Raw genomic sequence first — 21,414 nt, 5'->3', positions numbered from 1 at the left:
ATGGTCCTGTCTGTATAAGACAGTGTTATGGTCCTGTCTGTATAAGACAGTGTTATGGTCCTGTCTGTATGAGACAGTGTTATGGTCTGTATAAGACAGTGTTATGGTCCTGTCTGTATAAGACAGTGTTATGGTCCTGTCTGAAAAAACAGTGTTATGGTCCTGTCTGAAAAAACAGTGTTATGGTCCTGTCTGTATAAGACAGTGTTATGGTCTGTATAAGACAGTGTTATGGTCCTGTCTGTATAAGACAGTGTTATGGTCCTGTCTGTATGAGACAGTGTTATGGTCCTGTCTGTATGAGACAGTGTTATGGTCTGTATAAGACAGTGTTATGGTCCTGTCTGTATGAGACAGTGTTATGGTCCTGTCTGTATAAGACAGTGTTATGGTCCTGTCTGTATAAGACAGTGTTATGGTCTGTATAAGACAGTGTTATGGTCCTGTCTGTATAAGACAGTGTTATGGTCCTGTCTGTATAAGACAGTGTTATGGTCCTGTCTGTATAAGACAGTGTTATGGTCCTGTCTGTATGAGACAGTGTTATTGTCCTGTCTGTATGAGACAGTGTTATGGTCCTGTCTGTATAGGACAGTGTTATGGTCCTGTCTGTATGAGACAGTGTTATGGTCCTGTCTGTATAAGACAGTGTTATGGTCCTGTCTGTATGAGACAGTGTTATGGTCCTGTCTGTATAAGACAGTGTTATGGTCTGTATGAGACAGTGTTATGGTCCTGTCTGTATGAGACAGTGTTATGGTCCTGTCTGTATGAGACAGTGTTATGGTCCTGTCTGTATGAGACAGTGTTATGGTCTGTATGAGACAGTGTTATGGTCCTGTCTGTATAGGACAGTGTTATGGTCCTGTCTGTATGAGACAGTGTTATGGTCCTGTCTGTATAAGACAGTGTTATGGTCCTGTCTGTATGAGACAGTGTTATGGTCCTGTCTGTATAAGACAGTGTTATGGTCTGTATGAGACAGTGTTATGGTCCTGTCTGTATAAGACAGTGTTATGGTCTGTATGAGACAGTGTTATGGTCCTGTCTGTATGAGACAGTGTTATGGTCCTGTCTGTATAAGACAGTGTTATGGTCCTGTCTGTATAAGACAGTGTTATGGTCCTGTCTGTATAAGACAGTGTTATGGTCCTGTCTGTATGAGACAGTGTTATGGTCCTGTCTGTATAAGACAGTGTTATGGTCCTGTCTGTATAAGACAGTGTTATGGTCTGTATAAGACAGTGTTATGGTCCTGTCTGTATAAGACAGTGTTATGGTCCTGTCTGTATGAGACAGTGTTATGGTCTGTATAAGACAGTGTTATGGTCTGTATAAGACAGTGTTATGGTCCTGTCTGTATGAGACAGTGTTATGGTCCTGTCTGTATGAGACAGTGTTATGGTCCTGTCTGTATAAGACAGTGTTATGGTCCTGACTGTATAAGACAGTGTTATGGTCCTGTCTGTATAAGACAGTGTTATGGTCCTGTCTGTATAAGACAGTGTTATGGTCTGTATAAGACAGTGTTATGGTCTGTATAAGACAGTGTTATGGTCCTGTCTGTATGAGACAGTGTTATGGTCCTGTCTGTATAAGACAGTGTTATGGTCCTGTCTGTATAAGACAGTGTTATGGTCCTGTCTGTATAAGACAGTGTTATGGTCCTGTCTGTATAAGACAGTGTTATGGTCTGTATAAGACAGTGTTATGGTCTGTATAAGACAGTGTTATGGTCCTGTCTGTATAAGACAGTGTTATGGTCCTGTCTGTATAAGACAGTGTTATGGTCCTGTCTGTATGAGACAGTGTTATGGTCCTGACTGTATAAGACAGTGTTATGGTCTGTATAAGACAGTGTTATGGTCCTGTCTGTATAAGACAGTGTTATGGTCCTGTCTGTATAAGACAGTGTTATGGTCCTGTCTGTATAAGACAGTGTTATGGTCCTGTCTGTATAAGACAGTGTTATGGTCCTGTCTGTATAAGACAGTGTTATGGTCCTGACTGTATAAGACAGTGTTATGGTCTGTATAAGACAGTGTTATGGTCCTGTCTGTATAAGACAGTGTTATGTTCCTGTCTGTATGAGACAGTGTTATGTTCCTGTCTGTATAAGACAGTGTTATGGTCCTGTCTGTATGAGACAGTGTTATGGTCTGTATAAGACAGTGTTATGGTCCTGTCTGTATAAGACAGTGTTATGGTCTGTATAAGACAGTGTTATGGTCCTGTCTGTATAAGACAGTGTTATGTTCCTGTCTGTATGAGACAGTGTTATGTTCCTGTCTGTATAAGACAGTGTTATGGTCCTGTCTGTATGAGACAGTGTTATGGTCTGTATAAGACAGTGTTATGGTCTGTATAAGACAGTGTTATGGTCCTGACTGTATAAGACAGTGTTATGGTCCTGTCTGTATAAGACAGTGTTATGGTCCTGTCTGTATGAGACAGTGTTATGGTCCTGTCTGTATAAGACAGTGTTATGGTCTGTATAAGACAGTGTTATGGTCCTGTCTGTATGAGACAGTGTTATGGTCCTGTCTGTATGAGACAGTGTTATGGTCTGTATGAGACAGTGTTATGGTCCTGTCTGTATAAGACAGTGTTATGGTCCTGACTGTATAAGACAGTGTTATGGTCCTGTCTGTATGAGACAGTGTTATGGTCTGTATAAGACAGTGTTATGGTCTGTATAAGACAGTGTTATGGTCCTGACTGTATAAGACAGTGTTATGGTCCTGTCTGTATAAGACAGTGTTATGGTCCTGTCTGTATAAGACAGTGTTATGGTCCTGTCTGTATAAGACAGTGTTATGGTCCTGTCTGTATAAGACAGTGTTATGGTCTGTATAAGACAGTGTTATGGTCCTGTCTGTATAAGACAGTGTTATGGTCTGTATGAGACAGTGTTATGGTCCTGTCTGTATGAGACAGTGTTATGGTCCTGTCTGTATAAGACAGTGTTATGGTCCTGTCTGTATAAGACAGTGTTATGGTCCTGTCTGTATAAGACAGTGTTATGGTCCTGTCTGTATAAGACAGTGTTATGGTCCTGTCTGTATAAGACAGTGTTATGGTCCTGTCTGTATAAGACAGTGTTATGGTCTGTATAAGACAGTGTTATGGTCCTGTCTGTATAAGACAGTGTTATGGTCCTGTCTGTATGAGACAGTGTTATGGTCCTGTCTGTATGAGACAGTGTTATGGTCCTGTCTGTATAAGACAGTGTTATGGTCCTGTCTGTATAAGACAGTGTTATGGTCCTGTCTGTTTAAGACAGTGTTATGGTCCTGTCTGTATAAGACAGTGTTATGGTCCTGTCTGTATAAGACAGTGTTATGGTCCTGTCTGTATAAGACAGTGTTATGGTCCTGTCTGTATAAGACAGTGTTATGGTCCTGTCTGTATGAGACAGTGTTATGGTCCTGTCTGTATAAGACAGTGTTATGGTCCTGTCTGTATAAGACAGTGTTATGGTCCTGTCTGTATAAGACAGTGTTATGGTCCTGTCTGTATAAGACAGTGTTATGGTCCTGTCTGTATAAGACAGTGTTATGGTCCTGTCTGTATAAGACAGTGTTATGGTCCTGTCTGTATGAGACAGTGTTATGGTCCTGTCTGTATGAGACAGTGTTATGGTCCTGTCTGTATAAGACAGTGTTATGGTCCTGTCTGTATGAGACAGTGTTATGGTCTGTATAAGACAGTGTTATGGTCCTGTCTCTATAAGACAGTGTTATGGTCCTGTCTGTATGAGACAGTGTTATGGTCCTGTCTGCATGAGACAGTGTTATGGTCCTGTCTGTATGAGACAGTGTTATGGTCTGTATAAGACAGTGTTATGGTCCTGTCTGTATGAGACAGTGTTATGGTCCTGTCTCTATAAGACAGTGTTATGGTCCTGACTGTATGAGACAGTGTTATGGTCCTGTCTGTATAAGACAGTGTTATGGTCCGTATAAGACAGTGTTATGGTCCTGTCTGTATGAGACAGTGTTATGGTCCTGTCTGTATGAGACAGTGTTATGGTCCTGTCTGTATAAGACAGTGTTATGGTCCTGACTGGGTTGAGGTATTGAACCACTCCCAAGGGGTCAGGCCACGTTAGACTGCATTTTTACAAATATCCTTCTAATGACTGAAGAAACATGTCTAAAGTTATTAAAAACACAGTCAAATAAAGTAAATAATAAATACATTTTTTTTTAAACAGAGAATACCGGGACAATGATAGTTTTCTGAATTACAATCAGCAAGAGGAATAGCAAACTCATTTATTACATTTCTCTCTATACAGGTTTCATTAAGACTCTTAAACAAATGGCTAGAAATGTACACTGTATTCACAAAGTTATTTTGTATATGAACGAGAGACATGTACTCCCTAACACATACACACAAACTCTTACATATGTCAAAAGAGTACTGGATATATACTGCCGGAAGGGATGTGTTGCAAAACAAAACCAGGCCTCTCTTCTTACCAACAGGTGAAACATAACAAAACCAGGCCTCTCTATTACCAACAGGTGAAACATAACAAAACCAGGCCTCTCTATTACCAACAGGTGAAACATAACAAAACCAGGCCTCTCTATTACCAACAGGTGAAACATAACAAAACCAGGCCTCTCTATTACCAACAGGTGAAACATAACAAAACCAGGCCTCTCTATTACCAACAGGTGAAACATAACAAAACCAGGCCTCTCTATTACCAACAGGTGAAACATAACAAAATGTTGTGTTATTGAGTGTTTTCAGACAAGAAAAATAACTCTTATTCCATACTGTAACAAGAACATAACAAACACAATAGATCTCTCGCTTCTTTTTTGGGGGAAAATCAGATAGTTGGTAAGTTCAGTTTGGTATGTATACTGGAAGACAAATACAGGACATGATCTACATTACAAACACCAGGGGGCAGTGTTGCCCTACTGTCTGGTATGCTGATTCTACTCTACCAACAACACCAGGGGGCAGTGTTGCCCTGCTGTCTGGTATGCTGATTCTACTCTACCAACACCAGGGGGCAGTGTTGCCCTACTGTCTGGTATGCTGATTCTACTCTACCAACACCAGGGGGCAGTGTTTCCCTACTGTCTGGTATGCTGATTCTACTCTACTAACACCAGGGGGCAGTGTTGCCCTACTGTCTGGTATGCTGATCTACTCTACCAACACCAGGGGGCAGTATTACCCTACTGTCTGGTATGCTGATTCTACTCTACCAACACCAGGGGGCAGTGTTGCCCTACTGTCTGGTATGCTGATTCTACTCTACCAACACCAGGGGGCAGTGTTGCCCTACTGTCTGGGATGCTGATTCTACTCTACTAACACCAGGGGGCAGTGTTGCCCTACTGTCTGGGATGCTGATTCTACTCTACTTAACACCAGGGGGCAGTGTTGCCCTACTGTCTGGTATGCTGATTCTACTCTACTAACACCAGGGGGCAGTGTTGCCCTACTGTCTGGTATGCTGATTCTACTCTACTAACACCAGGGGGCAGTGTTGCCCTACTGTCTAGTATGCTGATTCTACTCTACTAACACCAGGGGGCAGTGTTGCCCCATTGTCTGTGATGCTATATCGTAAAAATGGTCAAGACCCAGATTCATTCACAAACTGCCAGATAGTGAAGTGTGATTCATCATTCCAGAGAACCCGTTTCCTCTGCTCCAGAGTCCAATGGCGGCGAGCTTTACATCACTCCAGCCGATGCTTGGCATTGCGCATGGTGATCTTAGGCTTGTGGGCGGCTGCTCGGCCATGGAAACCTATTTCATGAAGCTCCCAACAAACAGTTCTTGTGCTGACGTTGCTTCCAGAGACAGTTTGGAACTCGGTAGTGAGTGTTGCAACTGAGGACAGACGGATTTGTACAGGCTACACGCTTCAGCATTTGGCGTTCCCCTTCTGTGAGCTTGTGTGGCCTACCACTTCTCGGCTGAGCCGTTGTTGCTCCTAGACGTTTCCACTTCACAATAACAACACTTACAGTTGACTGGGGCAGGTCTAGCAGGGCAGATAATTGACGAACTGACTTATTGGAAGATGGCATACTATGATGGTGCCATGTTGAAAGTCATTGAGCTCTTCAGGCCATTCCACTGCCAATGTTTTTTCTGTGGAGATTGCATGGCGGTGTGCTCAATTTTATATACCTGTCAGCAACGGGTGTGGCTGAAATTGCCAAATCCACTAATTTGAAAGGGTGTCCACATACTGGGAGATACTTTCGCCATGTAGTGTACGGGGCATTCACATTTCTTTCCACAGGGCCGTGGGGTGAGACAGGGACACAGCTTGAGCCCCACCCTCTTCAACGTACAGAGCATTCACATTTCTTTCCACAGGGGCGTGGGGTGAGACAGGGACACAGCTTGAGCCCCACCCTCTTCAACATACAGTGCATTCGGAAAGTATTCAGACCCCTTGATTTTTTCCAAATGTTGTTACGTTACAGCCTTATTCTAAAATGGATTAAATTGCTTATTTCCCTCATCAATCTACACACAATACCCCATAATGACAAAGCAAAAACAGGTTTTTAGAAATGTTTGCAAATATATATATATATAAAACGTTATTACATTTACATAAGTATTCAGGACCTTTGGCAGTGATTACAGCCTCGAGTCTTGTTGGGTATGATGCTTGGAACACCTGTATTTGGGGAGTTTCTCCCCATTCTTCTCTGCAGATCCTTTGAAGCTCTGTCAGGTTGGATGGGGAACGTCGCTGCACAGCTATTTTCAGGTCTCTCCAGAGATGTTGGATCAGGTTCAAGTCTGGGCTCTGTCTGGGCCTCTCAAGGACATTCAAGTCTTGTTCCGAAACCACTCCTGCATTGTCTTGGCTGTGTGCTTCAGGTTGTTGTCATGTTGGAAGGTGAACCTTCACCCCAGTCACGTTCTGAGTGCTCTGGAGTAGGTTTTCATCAAGGATCTCTATGTACTTTGCTCCCTTCATCTTTCCATCAATTCTGACTATTCCAAAGAGTTCAATATTGTTTTCATCAGAACAGAGAATCTTGTTTCTCATGGTCTGAAAGTCCTTTAGGTGCCTTTTGGCAAACTCCAAGTGGGCTGTCATATGCTTTTCACTTAGGAGTGGCTTCCGTCTGGTCACTGTACCATAAAGGCCTGATTGGTGAAGTGCTGCAGAGGTGGTTGTCCTTCTGGAAGGTTCTCCCATCTCCACAGAGGAACTCTAGAGCTCTGTCAGAATGAACATCAGGTTATTGGTCACCCTTCTCCCCTGATTGCTCAGTTTGGCCAGGCGGCCAGCTCTAAGAAGAGTCTTGGTGGTTCCAAACTTCTTCCATTTAAGAATGATGGAGGCCACTGTGTTCTTGGGGACCTTCAATGCTACAAAAATGTTTTGGTACACTTCCCCAGATTTGTGCCTTGACACAAAATTGCCTGATACTTGGTGGAATTCATTATTCCATCCATCTTAACCAGTGCCCCTGGACCTCTGGAATTAAAACAGCCCCAAAACATCACTGACCCACCACCATATTTCACCGTGGGTATGAGGTGCCTCTCCTTGTATGCATCTCTGTTTCGACGCCAAACATGCCGATGCTGAATCTGACCAAAACATACTTTGATGTTTGTCTCATCTGACCAGAGTACCTTCCTCCAGTCATAACTTAAACGACGTTTGACAAACTTCAAGCGCCTGTGTCTTGGGGTCAGAAAGGGCTTTCTTCTGCAACCCTTCTAAAGAGCCTGTGGTTGTGGAGGTGGAGTCTGATGGTGCTTTCTTCTGGCAACCCTTCTAAAGAGCCTGTGGTTGTGGAGGTGGAGTCTGATGGGGCATTCTTCTGCAACCCTTCCAAAGAGCCTGTGGTTGTGGAGGTGGAGTCTGATGGGGCTTTCTTCTGGCAACCCTTCCAAAGAGCCTGTGGTTGTGGAGGTGGAGTCTAATGGGGCTTTCTTCTGGCAACCCTTCCAAAGAGCCTGTGGTTGTGGAGGTGGAGTCTGATGGGGCTTTCTTCTGGCAACCCTTCCAAAGAGCCTGTGGTTGTGGAGGTGGAGTCTGATGGGGCTTTCTTCTGGCAACCCTTCCAAAGAGCCTGTGGTTGTGGAGGTGGAGTCTGATGGGGCATTCTTCTGCAACCCTTCCAAAGAGCCTGTGGTTGTGGAGGTGGAGTCTGATGGGGCTTTCTTCTGGCAACTCTTCCAAAGAGCCTGTGGTTGTGGAGGTGGAGTCTGATGGGGCTTTCTTCTGGCAACCCTTCCAAAGAGCCTGTGGTTGTGGAGGTGGAGTCTGATGGTGCTTTCTTCTGGCAACCCTTCCAAAGAGCCTGTGGTTGTGGAGGTGGAGTCTGATGGGGCTTTCTTCTGGCAACCCTTCCAAGGAGCCTGTGGTTGTGGAGGTGGAGTCTGATGGGGCTTTCTTCTGGCAACCCTTCCAAAGAGCCTGTGGTTGTGGAGGTGGAGTCTGATGGGGCTTTCTTCTGGCAACCCTTCCAAAGAGCCTGTGGTTGGTTGTGGAGGTGGAGTCTGATGGTGCTTTCTTCTGGCAACCCTTCCAAAGAGCCTGTGGTTGTGGAGGTGGAGTCTGATGGTGCTTTCTTCTGGCAACCCTTCCAAAGAGCCTGTGGTTGTGGAGGTGGAGTCTGATGGTGCTTTCTTCTGGCAACCCTTCCAAAGAGCCTGTGGTTGTGGAGGTGGAGTCTGATGGGGCTTTTTGAAACCTGGTGACCCCAAGACGCCACCAAGGCCTGCAATTCTTTCACAGTGATTCTTGGGGATTTTGTTGCTTCTCTCACCATCCTCCTCCCTATCCTGGGGGGGGGGGGGGGGGCATTTGCGACTGTTCCATATCTTTAGAATGTTCTAATAATTGCCCCGAAAGGGCTCAGTGGTATATCCAATCGTTTGTGGATCTTCTTGTAGCCATGACCAGATTTATGAAGGTCTACGACCATCTGTCTCTTTTTGAACTGCTAGTTCTTTTGTTTTCTTCATGGTGTTGGATGACAGCGGGATATTGCATGTGTGTTACCTCATTTTTATACCCTAGTGAAACAGGAAGTGATGTAATGGCTCAATATACAGTAGTTCCTTAAGACTTTGATAAACTTAAATAAGTGGAATTTAATTCCTGCTTTAATGTTGGATGTTATTTACAATCATATGTAAGGGTGCCATTAATTGTGAGGACATTGATTTTTAATTAAATCAATAAATGATTTTGGTTGGTTCCATTGAAACGTTAATAAAGTAGAGTATTTCTCACATGTTTGGTATTTTGAGTTTAAAAAATATAAACAATATAATTATAGAGATAAAGTATTGTTTGGGCATTTCCAGTCAGGGGTGCCAGTATTTCTGGAGCGTACTGTATGTAAATAAGGTATTTATGTTTTACGTTTTTAATTCATTTGCAAACATTTCTGAAATCCTGTTTTTGCTTTGTCATTATGGGGTGTTGTGTGCAGATTGATGGGGGCGGGGGGAATAATTTAATACACGTTACAACAAACTTTCAGAATGGAGAAGATGCAGACCCACCAGTTGTAGAATTACCCAGAGACCAGTGCAAATAGCAACTGCAACCCTCAACTCACTCAGGATTTAAATGAAAAAAAAAAGATAAAGTGTGTACATACGTCATAAACACCCTAAACACCCAATCATCACCATAACATGGGTGGTACTATATCCACCCAATCGTCACCATAACATGGGTGGTACTATAGCCACCCAATCGTCACCATAACATGGGTGGTACTATATCCAGGAAATGATATCATGAAGTACGGCTTTACACAATATTACATTGCACTTTTTATTCATTAACTGGGAGCAGTAGTCGGGGGCAGTAGTCGGGAGCAGTAGTCGGGGGCAGTAGTCGGGAGCAGTAGTCGGGAGCAGTAGTCGGGAGCAGTAGTCGGGAGCAGTAGTCGGGGGCAGTAGTCGGGAGCAGTAGTCGGGGCAGTAGTCGGGAGCAGTAGTCGGAGGCAGTAGTCGGGGCAGTAGTCGGGAGCAGTAGTCGGGGCAGTAGTCGGGGCAGTAGTCGGAGGCAGTAGTCGGGAGCAGTAGTCGGGAGCAGTAGTCGGGGGCAGTAGTCGGGGCAGTAGTCGGGGGCAGTAGTCGGAGGCAGTAGTCGGGGGCAGTAGTCGGGAGCAGTAGTCGGGGGCAGTAGTCGGAGGCAGTAGTCGGGGGCAGTAGTCGGGAGCAGTAGTCGGGAGCAGTAGTCGGGAGCAGTAGTCGGGGGCAGTAGTCGGGGGCAGTAGTCGGGGGCAGTAGTCGGGAGCAGTAGTCGGAAGGAAACATTCCTTACTATTCTTCACACGACACCGGATGGGTTTCAGAATGATGATGTCATTACTCTTCTTCATAAGGCCGATGAGGAACGAGGGAGTTCACAGTACCCATAGCTGTAGCTGTACACGTTGTTGGTAACAATGGGGATGGAATACCAACATAATAGTATGCAAGTAGTAAACTATAGTAATTCTATTTCTCTAGGAGGTACCTGGGAGGGTGGAGGCACGGGAGAAGAGAAGAGCAGATCCAAGTGGGTGGAGGCACGGGAGACGAGAAGAGCAGAGAGGCCCCAGGGGATGAAAGGAAGGCTACAGCCGGCTGGGTAGCCTCCTGAGGCCCTGGGCTGGGTTAGTGAACCTCCCAACACCGCGACCAGGGGTTCTGCTGCCGGTCATCCCCAGGTACTGCCGGAGGAGCTGGCTCACCCTCTTCTGGTTGTTCCACTTCCTGGCCGACTTCCTGATCCCGATGAACCCTCCGAGGCGTTTCTGCAGCGACTTCCTCTCCGGGCCGCCAATCAACTTCCTGTAACTGTGACGACCTTTCAGGAAGCCCCCGAAACGCTTGGTCAGCTGGACCACGGCATCCTCCTCGTCTCCTTCCTCCCCCTGGCCGCTCCTCCTCCTCCTGACCTCCTCCTCCTCCTCCCTGCTCTCCATACCCAGCGCCAGCGAGTCTCCTTCCTCCCCCTGGCCGCTCCTCCTCCTCCTGACCTCCTCCTCCTCCTCCCTGCTCTCCATACCCAGCGCCAGCGAGTCTCCTTCTGCGGTCAAGCCCAGCGGAGAGGAGTCGTACTGGGAATCACGTCGCACCAGGGCCTCGTCTTCCTGGTCCGCTCCATCCTGCTGGTAGAGCCCCATGGCTGCAGAGTAGAGCATTTTCCCATCTGACTCCAGGTCAACGGGGCCATGGTTTAAGGACAGTTTTTCCTCTGCTCTCTTAGACACAGCGCCATCGTCTGGTGGGAGGGGGTAGTGCGGTAGCATGGCTCGCTGACACAGATCCCAGGTGAGGGCAGGGGAGACGTGACCGTCACACTCCAACAGACACACCTGTGGACAGACAGAAGAGAAGAGCAGAGAGATGAAAGAGACCTGACTGTACTCTCTCACTGCAGTCTCTCACTGTATCTCATACTGGAGTCTCTCACTGCATCTCATACTGCAGTCTCTCACTGTACTCTCTCACTGTACTCTCTCACTGCAGTCTCTCACTGTATCTCATACTGGAGTCTCTCACTGCAGTCTCTAGCTGCAGTCTCATAATGTAGTCTCATACTGTACTCTCTCACTGCAGTCTCTCACTGTAGTCTCTCACTGCAGTCTCTCACTGCAGTCTCTCACTGCAGTCTCATACTGCAGTCTCTCACTGCAGTCTCTCACTGTACTCTCTCACTGCAGTCTCATACTGCAGTCTCTCACTGCAGTCTCTTAGTACAGTCTCATACTGCAGTCTCATACTGTACTCTCTCACTGCACTCTCTCACTGCACTCTCTCACTGCAGTCTCATACTGCAGTCTCATACTGCAGTCTCATACTGTACTCTCATACTGCAGTCTCATACTGCAGTCTCATACTGCAGTCTCATACTGTACTCTCTCACTGCAGTCTCTCACTGTAGTCTCATACTGCAGTCTCATACTGCAGTCTCTCAGACAAACAGACAGAGGAGTAAGAGTAGAGATGTTGTCCACTATAGCCCGGCGTTGTTACCTCAGCCTCAAATACGCCTCCATCACAAGGCCTGTAGGTTTGACCTGTCTGTATGGTTTAAAAATTTAAATTCATTACCCGTAGCAAATAGGTGGACTGATGGACTATTCCCAGCAATCTGAATGTGTGAGTCGGTGCATGCCAACTCTTGGGGCGGCAGGGTAGCCTAGTGGTTAGAGCATTGAACTAGTAACCGAAAGGTTGCAAGTTCATATCCCCGAGGTGACAAGGTACAAATCTGTCGTTCTGCCCCTGAACAGGCAGTTAACCCACTGTTCCTAGGCCGTCATTGAAAATAAGAATTTGTTCTCAACTGACTTGCCTAGTGAAATAAAGGTTTAAAAAAAAAAAAATGTAATGGCCTTACGATCTCTCTCAGTGTGTGGTGAGGAAACTACACTGCTCAAAAAAATAAAGGGAACACTTAAACAACACTGTAGTCTCCTCTCCCGAGTCTGTATGGAGTTGCAGCGATGGGACAAGACTGTAACTACCAATTAGATGTCACAAGATTGGGGGTAAAAAGTACCAAAAAAAAACAATAAAAATAATAGTTCCGAAACTGAAAACTCATCGCCCAACCTGGCAGGCACAAGAGTAAACATAGAAAGTATTGACAAGATTTCTAACAGTGTTTTAACAGCAGTTTTCTACTTCAAGCTGCCTCAGACAGAAGCATCATTAGAAGGATTATCTACATTAGCACTGCTACTGCTATGTCCCATGAGTCATCCCAAATGGACCAATATTCAATTACAGGTCTAATGTTGTAAAAAAATTAAAAATGGTGTTTTTCAAGTAAATGATGACGATCACACTACAACTGTCATCCACACAACCGTCAACCACTCAACCGTCATCCACAACAACCGTCATCCACACAACTGTCATCCACACAACCGTCAACCACTCAACCGTCATCCACACAACTGTCATCCACACAACCGTCAACCACTCAACCGTCATCCACAACAACCGTCATCCACACAACCGTCATCCACTCAACCGTCAACCACTCAACCGTCATCCACAACAACCGTCATCCACACAACCGTCATCCACTCAACCGTCAACCACTCAACCGTCATCCACTCAACCGTCATCCATTCAACCGTCATCCACTCAACCGTCAACCACTCAACCGTCAACCACACAACCGTCATCCATTCAACCGTCAACCATTCAACCGTCATCCATTCAACCGTCATCCATTCAACCGTCATCCACTCAACCGTCATCCACACAACCGTCATCCACTCAACCGTCAACCACACAACCGTCATCCATTCAACCGTCAACCACTCAACCGTCATCCATTCAACCGTCATCCACTCAACCGTCATCCATTCAACCGTCAACCACTCAACCGTCATCCACTCAACCGTCATCCATTCAACCGTCATCCATTCAACCGTCATCCACTCAACCGTCAACCACTCAACCGTCATCCACTCAACCGTCATCCACTCAACCACCATCCCCATGCTGCATGTGGGACACGCATATGCACACATCACACACATCACACACACACAATGCTGCAGAATTCTTTTGGTACCCCTTCCCCAGATCTGTGCCTCGACACAATCCTGTCTCGGAGCTCTACGGACAATTCCTTCGACCTCAAGGCTTGGATTCTGTCTCTGACATGCACTGTCAACTGTGGGACCTTAAATATACAGGTCTGTGCCTTTCCAAATCATGTCCAATCAATATTTGTAATACATTTGCAGAACTTTCTACAAACCTGTTTTCTCTTTGTCATTATGGGGTATTGTGTGTAGATTGATGAGGGATTTTTTTCTTATCTAATCCATTTTTAGAATAAGGCTGTAACGTAACACAATGGGTAACAAGTGAAATGGTCTGAATAATTTCTCAATGCACTACACACACACACACACACACACACACACACACACACACACACACACACACACACACACACACACACACACACACACACAGTGTATTGAACGCTTGCTGCTGGCTCTGGGGGTTGGATAGTAGGAGGCCACAGGCCAGGCAGTCCCCCTGGCAGCCACTCTGTCCTGGGGTACACCGGCACAGCAGCAGCAGCAGGCTCCACAGAGGCCACTTCATGACTCACTACAGAGGGACACCCAGTCGGACAGACAAGAGGGATGCAGGATAGGGACGGGAGGAGGGTGGAGGCCTGAGGGTGTAGGGCAGGATGTAGGGATTTAGGGTGTCAAGTGTAGCGCAGAACCTGTTGGGAAGAGACAGAGGTGAGGAAAAGGAGGTAGAAGACGAAGGAGGAGGAGAAGAAGGAGGAGAAGGAGGAGGAGGAGGAGGAGGAGAAGAAGAAGAAGTAGAAGGAGGAGAAGGAGAAAGAGGGGAAGTAGAAGGAGGAGGAGAAGTAGAAGGAGAAGGAGGAGGAGAAGTAGAAGAAGGAGGAGAAGGAGAAGAAGGAGGAGAAGTAGAAGGAGAAGGAGAAAGAGGAGAAAGAGAAAGAGAAGGAGGAGGAGAAGGAGGGGGAGAAGTAGAAGGAGAAGTAGAAGAAGGAGGAGAAAGAGAAGAAGGAGGAGAAGGAGGAGGAGAAGTAGAAGGAGAAGTAGAAGAAGGAGGAGAAGGAGGAGAAAGAGAAGGAGAATGAGAAGAAGGAGGAGAAGTAGAAGGAGAAGAAGGAGAAGTAGAAGAAGTAGAAGGAGGAGGAGAAGAAGGAGAAGTAGAAGGAGGAGAAGAAGTAGAAGGAGGAGGAGAAAGAGAAGAAGGAGAATGAGAAGAAGGAGGAGAAGTAGAAGGAGGAGAAGAAGTAGAAGGAGCAGAAGGAGAAGAAGTAGAAGGAGGAGGAGAAGTAGAAGGAGGAGGAGAAAGAGAAGAAGGAGAATGAGAAGAAGGAGGAGAAGTAGAAGAAGGAGAAGAAGTAGAAGGAGGAGGAGAAGAAGGAGAAGTAGAAGGAGGAGAAGTAGAAGAAGTAGAAGGAGGAGGAGGAGAAGTAGAAGGAGGAGAAGGAGAAGAAGTAGAAGGAGGAGGAGAAGAAGGAGAATGAGAAGGAGGATAAGTAGAAGGAGAAGAAGGAGGAGGAGGAGAAGAAGTAGAAGTAGAAGGAGGAGGAGGAGAAGAAGGAGGAGGAGAAGTAGAAGGAGGAGGAGAAAGAGAAGAAGGATAATGAGAAGAAGTAGAAGGAGAAAGAGAAGAAGGAGGAGAAGTAGAAGTAGAAGGAGGAGGAGAAGAAGTAGAAGGAGAAGTAGAAGGAGGAGAAGAAGTAGGAGGAGAATGAGAAGAAGGATGAGAAGGAGGAGAAGAAGTAGAAGTAGGAGGAGAAGAAGGAGGAGGAGGAGAAGTAGAAGAAGGAGGAGAAGAAGGAGGAGGAGAAGGAGAAGGAGAAGTAGAAGGAGAAGTAGAAGAAGGAGGAGGAGAAAGAGAAGAAGGAGGATGAGAAGAAGGAGGAGAAGAAGGAGAAGTAGAAGGAGGAGAAGGAGAAGAAGTAGAAGTAGAAGGAGGAAGAGGAGAAGAAGGAGGAGGAGAAGAAGGAGGAGAAGGAGAAGTAGAAGAAGGAGAAGGAGGAGGAGAAGAAGGAGAATGAAAAGAAGGAGGAGAAGTAGAAGGAGGAAGAGGAGAAGTAGGAGGAGGGGGAGAAGTAGAAGGAGGAGGAGAAGAAGGAGAAGAAGGAGGCGAAGGAGGAGGAGAAGTAGAAGAAGGAGGAGAAGGAGAAGAAGGAGGAGAAGTAGAAGGAGAAGGAGAAAGAGGAGAAAGAGAAGGAGGAGGAGAAGGAGGGGGAGAAGTAGAAGGAGAAGTAGAAGGAGAAGTAGAAGAAGGAGGAGAAAGAGAAGAAGGAGGAGAAGGAGGAGGAGAAGTAGAAGGAGAAGTAGAAGAAGTAGAAGGAGGAGGAGAAGAAGGAGAAGTAGAAGGAGGAGAAGAAGTAGGAGGAGGAGAAAGAGAAGAAGGAGGAGAATGAGAAGAAGGAGGAGAAGTAGAAGGAGGAGAAGGAGAAGAAGTAGAAGGAGCAGAAGGAGAAGAAGTAGAAGGAGGAGGAGGAGGAGGAGAAGTAGAAGGAGGAGGAGAAAGAGAAGAAGGAGAATGAGAAGAAGGAGGAGAAGTAGAAGAAGGAGAAGAAGTAGAAGGAGGAGGAGAAGAAGGAGAAGTAGAAGGAGGAGAAGTAGAAGAAGTAGAAGGAGGAGGAGGAGAAGTAGAAGGAGGAGAAGGAGAAGAAGTAGAAGGAGGAGGAGAAGAAGGAGAATGAGGATAAGTAGAAGGAGAAGAAGGAGGAGGAGGAGAAGAAGTAGAAGTAGAAGGAGGAGGAGGAGAAGAAGGAGGAGGAGAAGTAGAAGGAGGAGGAGAAAGAGAAGAAGGATAATGAGAAGAAGTAGAAGGAGAAAGAGAAGAAGGAGGAGAAGTAGAAGTAGAAGGAGGAGGAGAAGAAGTAGAAGGAGAAGTAGAAGGAGGAGAAGAAGTAGGAGGAGAATGAGAAGAAGGATGAGAAGGAGGAGAAGAAGTAGAAGTAGGAGGAGAAGAAGGAGGAGGAGGAGAAGTAGAAGAAGGAGGAGAAGAAGGAGGAGGAGAAGGAGGAGGAGAAGTAGAAGGAGAAGTAGAAGGAGAAGTAGAAGAAGGAGGAGGAGAAAGAGAAGAAGGAGGATGAGAAGAAGGAGGAGAAGAAGGAGAAGTAGAAGGAGGAGAAGGAGAAGAAGTAGAAGTAGAAGGAGGAAGAGGAGAAGAAGAAGGAGGAGAAGGAGAAGTAGAAGGAGAAGGAGAAGGAGAAGAAGGAGAATGAAAAGAAGGAGGAGAAGTAGAAGGAGGAAGAGGAGAAGTAGGAGGAGGGGGAGAAGTAGAAGGAGGAGGAGAAGAAGGAGAAGAAGGAGGCGAAGGAGGAGGAGAAGTAGAAGAAGGAGGAGAAGGAGAAGAAGGAGGAGAAGTAGAAGGAGAAGGAGAAAGAGGAGAAAGAGAAGGAGGAGGAGAAGGAGGGGGAGAAGTAGAAGGAGAAGTAGAAGGAGAAGTAGAAGAAGGAGGAGAAAGAGAAGAAGGAGGAGAAGGAGGAGGAGAAGTAGAAGGAGAAGTAGAAGAAGTAGAAGGAGGAGGAGAAGAAGGAGAAGTAGAAGGAGGAGAAGAAGTAGGAGGAGGAGAAAGAGAAGAAGGAGGAGAATGAGAAGAAGGAGGAGAAGTAGAAGGAGGAGAAGGAGAAGAAGTAGAAGGAGCAGAAGGAGAAGAAGTAGAAGGAGGAGGAGGAGGAGGAGAAGTAGAAGGAGGAGGAGAAAGAGAAGAAGGAGAATGAGAAGAAGGAGGAGAAGTAGAAGGAGGAGAAGGAGAAGAAGTAGAAGGAGGAGGAGAAGAAGGAGAAGTAGAAGGAGGAGAAGGAGAAGAAGTAGAAGGAGGAGAAAGAGAAGAAGGAGAATGAGAAGGAGGAGAAGTAGGAGGAGAAGGAGAAGAAGTAGAAGGAGGAGAAGGAGAAGAAGTAGAAGGAGGAGGAGAAGAAGGAGAATGAGAAGAAGGAGGAGAAGTAGAAGTAGGAGGAGAAGAAGTAGAAGTAGAAGGAGGAGAAGAAGGAGGAGAAGTAGAAGGAGGAGAAGGAGAAGAAGAAGTAGAAGTAGGAGGAGAAGAAGTAGAAGTAGGAGGAGAAGAAGGAGGAGGAGGAGAAGGAGAAGTAGAAGAAGGAGGAGAAGAAGGAGGAGGAGAAGAAGGAGGAGAAGGAGAAGTAGAAGGAGAAGTAGAAGAAGGAGGAGGAGAAAGAGAAGAAGGAGGATGAGAAGAAGGAGGAGAAGTAGGAGGAGGAGAAGAAGGAGAAGTAGAAGGAGGAGAAGAAGTAGAAGTAGAAGGAGGAAGAGGAGAAGAAGGAGGGGGAGAAGAAGGAGGAGAAGGAGAAGTAGAAGAAGGAGAAGGAGGAGGAGAAGAAGGAGAATGAAAAGAAGGAGGAGAAGTAGAAGGAGGAGGAGGAAGAGGAGAAGTAGGAGGGGGAGGGGGAGAAGTAGAAGAAGGAGAAGAAGTAGAAGGAGGAGGAGAAGTAGAAGGAGGAGGAGAAGAAGGAGAAGAAGGAGGCGAAGGAGAAGGAGGAGAAGTAGAAGAAGGAGGAGAAGAAGGAGGCGAAGGAGAAGGAGGACAAGGAGAAGAAGGAGGAGAAGTAGAAGTAGGAGGATGAGGAGGAGGAGGAGAAGGAGAAGGAGGAGAAGAAGAAGAAGGAGGAGGAGGAGGAGGAGAAGAAGTAGAAGGAGGAGGAGGAGGAGAAGAAGGAGGAGAAGTAGTAGGAGGAGGAGGAGAAGAAGTAGAAGGAGGAGGAGGAGGAGAAGTAGAAGGAGGAGTAGAAGGAGGAAGAGAAGAAGTAGAAGGAGGAGAAGGAGAAAGAGAAGGAGGAGGTTAGCCGCTCATTTCTAAATGTTCATTTCAAAGGGGTGAGCAGGTATTCTGGCTGACACCATGTGAGTCGGGTCAGCCAGACTAGTGAGCAGATTCACAGATGTATGATATCGTCACAGCAACAACAACCACAACAGCATAATACAACACAGAAAAGTCAAATATGTGTTTCGAGATAGATAGACCTAGAGGGCCTGTTTTGTAAAGCACAGAGAGTCAACGAGCAGAAAGTTCTCAATTGGCCTACAACCATACAGCACCAGCTGTTTCATACAAAACTTTAATTTCAGAGTTAAAGTGAAGTTCATTAACGGAACTCCAACTCATCAGGCTCAGTAATTGTGGTATGAATTAGCTGCCTCGTGGTTTATAATGAGGAGGAAATGAATGAAAGTGAGGGAACAAGAAAAAGAGAGAGTGGGGGAACACGAAGGAAGGAACACTCAGGGCTCGCTCACGATCTGTCCAAACCAACGAAGCTCTGACTCATGTTGTCCCTGGACTCTCCTCCTGCATTCGTGAGAAAACATAAGAGCTTAAAACCCTTTGACTGACAGGAACAATGGAGACATAAACACCCAATATCTGACCAGTCTCTCTAATACTTCGTCCCGAATGACACCCTATTCCCTACGTAGTGCACTACTTTAGACCAGAGCCCATCAAACGAAGTGCACTATATAGGGAATAGGGTGCCATTTTGGGAATAATTCTCTGTCTGCGTGCGGCCGTTAAGTGGGATGTTCGGATCATGAAGACGATAAGGCATTAAGATTTCACATAGTACAGTCGCTTCGGGCTTTTCTAGCGTTTTTTTAAATTATTTTTTTTAGACCATCAAAGAATGGTCTATTCTGTTTAGTCTGGGTCAGACGAGGTAATTAAATAACAGGCCTTTTTGAAGAGAAAATGTCCTTCTCATACCTATAAAATCTTAATTTGTCATTAATACTTCATTATTTATTTTTGAGAAGGGATCTCCTGCTTCCTGTTTAATGTGTTTGTTTGACCTGACAGAGTGAAGTGAAGATAGTGTTTAGGGCGCCAAAGTGCTTCTGAAAAGACACCCTACACCCAATAGAGCTCTGGTCAAAATAAGTGCACTATGTAGGGAATAGGGTGCCATTTCAGACACACTCCAAGACATTACAGAGGGAAGAAATGTCTCTCTCCACCATTTAGCCTATGCTGTCCCTAATTCACTACAATGGTCTTGTTTCCAACAAGGCCCATGAAACTAATTCAATACAATGGTCTTGTTTCCAACAAGGCCCATGAAACTAATTCAATACAATGGTCTTGTTTCCAACAAGGCCCATGAAACTAATTCAATACAATGGTCTTGTTCCCACCAAGGCCCATGAAACTAATTCAATACAATGGTCTTGTTTCCAACAAGGCCCATGAAACTAATTCACTACAATGGTCTTGTTCCCACCAAGGCCCATGAAACTAATTCAATACAATGGTCTTGTTTCCAACAAGGCCCAAGAAAAAAATTATCTACAATGGTCTTGTTTCCAACAAGGCCCATGAAACTAATTCAATACAATGGTCTTGTTTCCAACAAGGCCCATGAAACTAATTTTCTACAATGGTCTTGTTTCCAACAAGGCCCATGAAACTAATTCAATACAATGGTCTTGTTTCCAACAAGGCCCATGAAACTAATTTTCTACAATGGTCTTGTTTCCAACAAGGCCTATGAAACTAATTCACTACAATGGTCTTGTTTCGATCGGGCACCAAGGCCCATGAAAAAAGTTCTGCCTTGAGGTATATGCTATTCTGACATAACGGACAAACACAAAGCTGTGGCTTCAGCAGTAAAAGTAGAACAAGTCTGTTAGCGGTAATTAAATAACAGGCCTTTTTTCGAAGAGAAAGTCTGAGTGAAAGTGTCTTTTAGCGGTGATCCTGGAGGAGGAAATTATGAAAATGAATGACTCATCTATATCTGAGAGAATGTGTTTAATCCTATTAGATGTCTGTATTGTTTCCACCTCCCAGGGTGGAGATAACAATCTGATTGGATCAGCTGCCGGTGCATCATCATCCCACTCAAGTCTCCATTCTTATCATCTGACTAAGATGGCGCCAGAGAACAAGGCTGACATTTTATTATTATTTATTTTATTTATTTATTCCAAACCAATTGTGTTATTATTTTTGTTTGTTTCTTTGAGTTGTTTTTAACTTCTTTTTTTAAAACTTATTTTGTACGTAATGTTTTTGCTACCGTCTCTTATGACCGAAAATAACTTCTGGACATCAGGACTGTGATTACTCACCACGGACTGATAGAATCCTTTTTTTTCTCCCTTTAACGAGTCTGACGAGACAGACGTGAATGAAATACTGCTTTCCCGGGAACATGCCCAGATCCCGGTCATTTGCATGAAGAGAAGGCGGAGAAAAAGGGGCCAGAGGGCGGGCTGCCTTCTGAGAAATCGTAGGCGATTGTATAAACCCCCACTTCCTTCCATTCTGCTAGCAAACGTGCAATCTTTGGAAAATAAAATCAATGACCTACGCGGAAGATTAAACAACCAACGACATTCAAAACTGTAATATCTTATGATTCACGGAGTCGTGGCCAAACAATGACATTACCAAAATACAGCTCTCTGGGGCGGCAGACTATGTATTTTTGTATTTTTGTAAATAACAGCTGGTGTACGATATCTAACGAAGTCTCTAGGTTTTGCTCGCCTGAGGTAGAGTATATCATGATAAGCTGTAGACCACACTATCTACCTAGAGAGTTTTCATCTGTATTTTTTGTGTCTGTCTACATACCACCACAGTCAGAGGTTGGCACTAAGACAGCACTGAATGAGCTGTATTCCGCCTTAACCTCTTAAGTCGACCCTCTACTTTTTTGAACATTCTGTTAAAAATCGCGCAACATTTCAGCGCCCTGCTACTCATGCCAGGAATATAGTATATGCATTTGCTTAGTCTGTGTGGATAGAAAACACTCAGACGTTTATAAAACTGGTTAAATCACTGCTGTGGCTTTACCAGAACGGCATTTACATCGAAAAGCACAGGAAAAACTGATCACTGAAAATGGGAAAATATATCCATGCGCTA

General features: G+C 45.4%; 1 protein-coding gene across 1 annotated transcript; it reads right to left on the bottom strand.

Moving 5' to 3' along the window:
• Positions 1-10,104: 10,104 nt before the first annotated feature.
• Positions 10,105-14,229, bottom strand: LOC115118885 (proenkephalin-A-like). The gene is made up of 2 exons (XM_065008578.1): positions 13,972-14,229; positions 10,105-11,348 (listed from the first exon to the last, which is right to left on the bottom strand). The coding sequence occupies exons 1-2, from the start codon at positions 14,110-14,112 to the stop codon at positions 10,605-10,607; spliced, it is 885 nt and encodes a 294-aa protein (XP_064864650.1). The 5' UTR covers positions 14,113-14,229; the 3' UTR covers positions 10,105-10,604.
• Positions 14,230-21,414: the final 7,185 nt, after the last annotated feature.

The sequence above is a fragment of the Oncorhynchus nerka genome, linkage group LG24, assembly GCF_034236695.1.
Source record: "Oncorhynchus nerka isolate Pitt River linkage group LG24, Oner_Uvic_2.0, whole genome shotgun sequence".
Taxonomy (NCBI): Eukaryota; Metazoa; Chordata; class Actinopteri; order Salmoniformes; family Salmonidae; genus Oncorhynchus; species Oncorhynchus nerka.
This window is presented reverse-complemented; position numbering and strand designations above follow the sequence as displayed.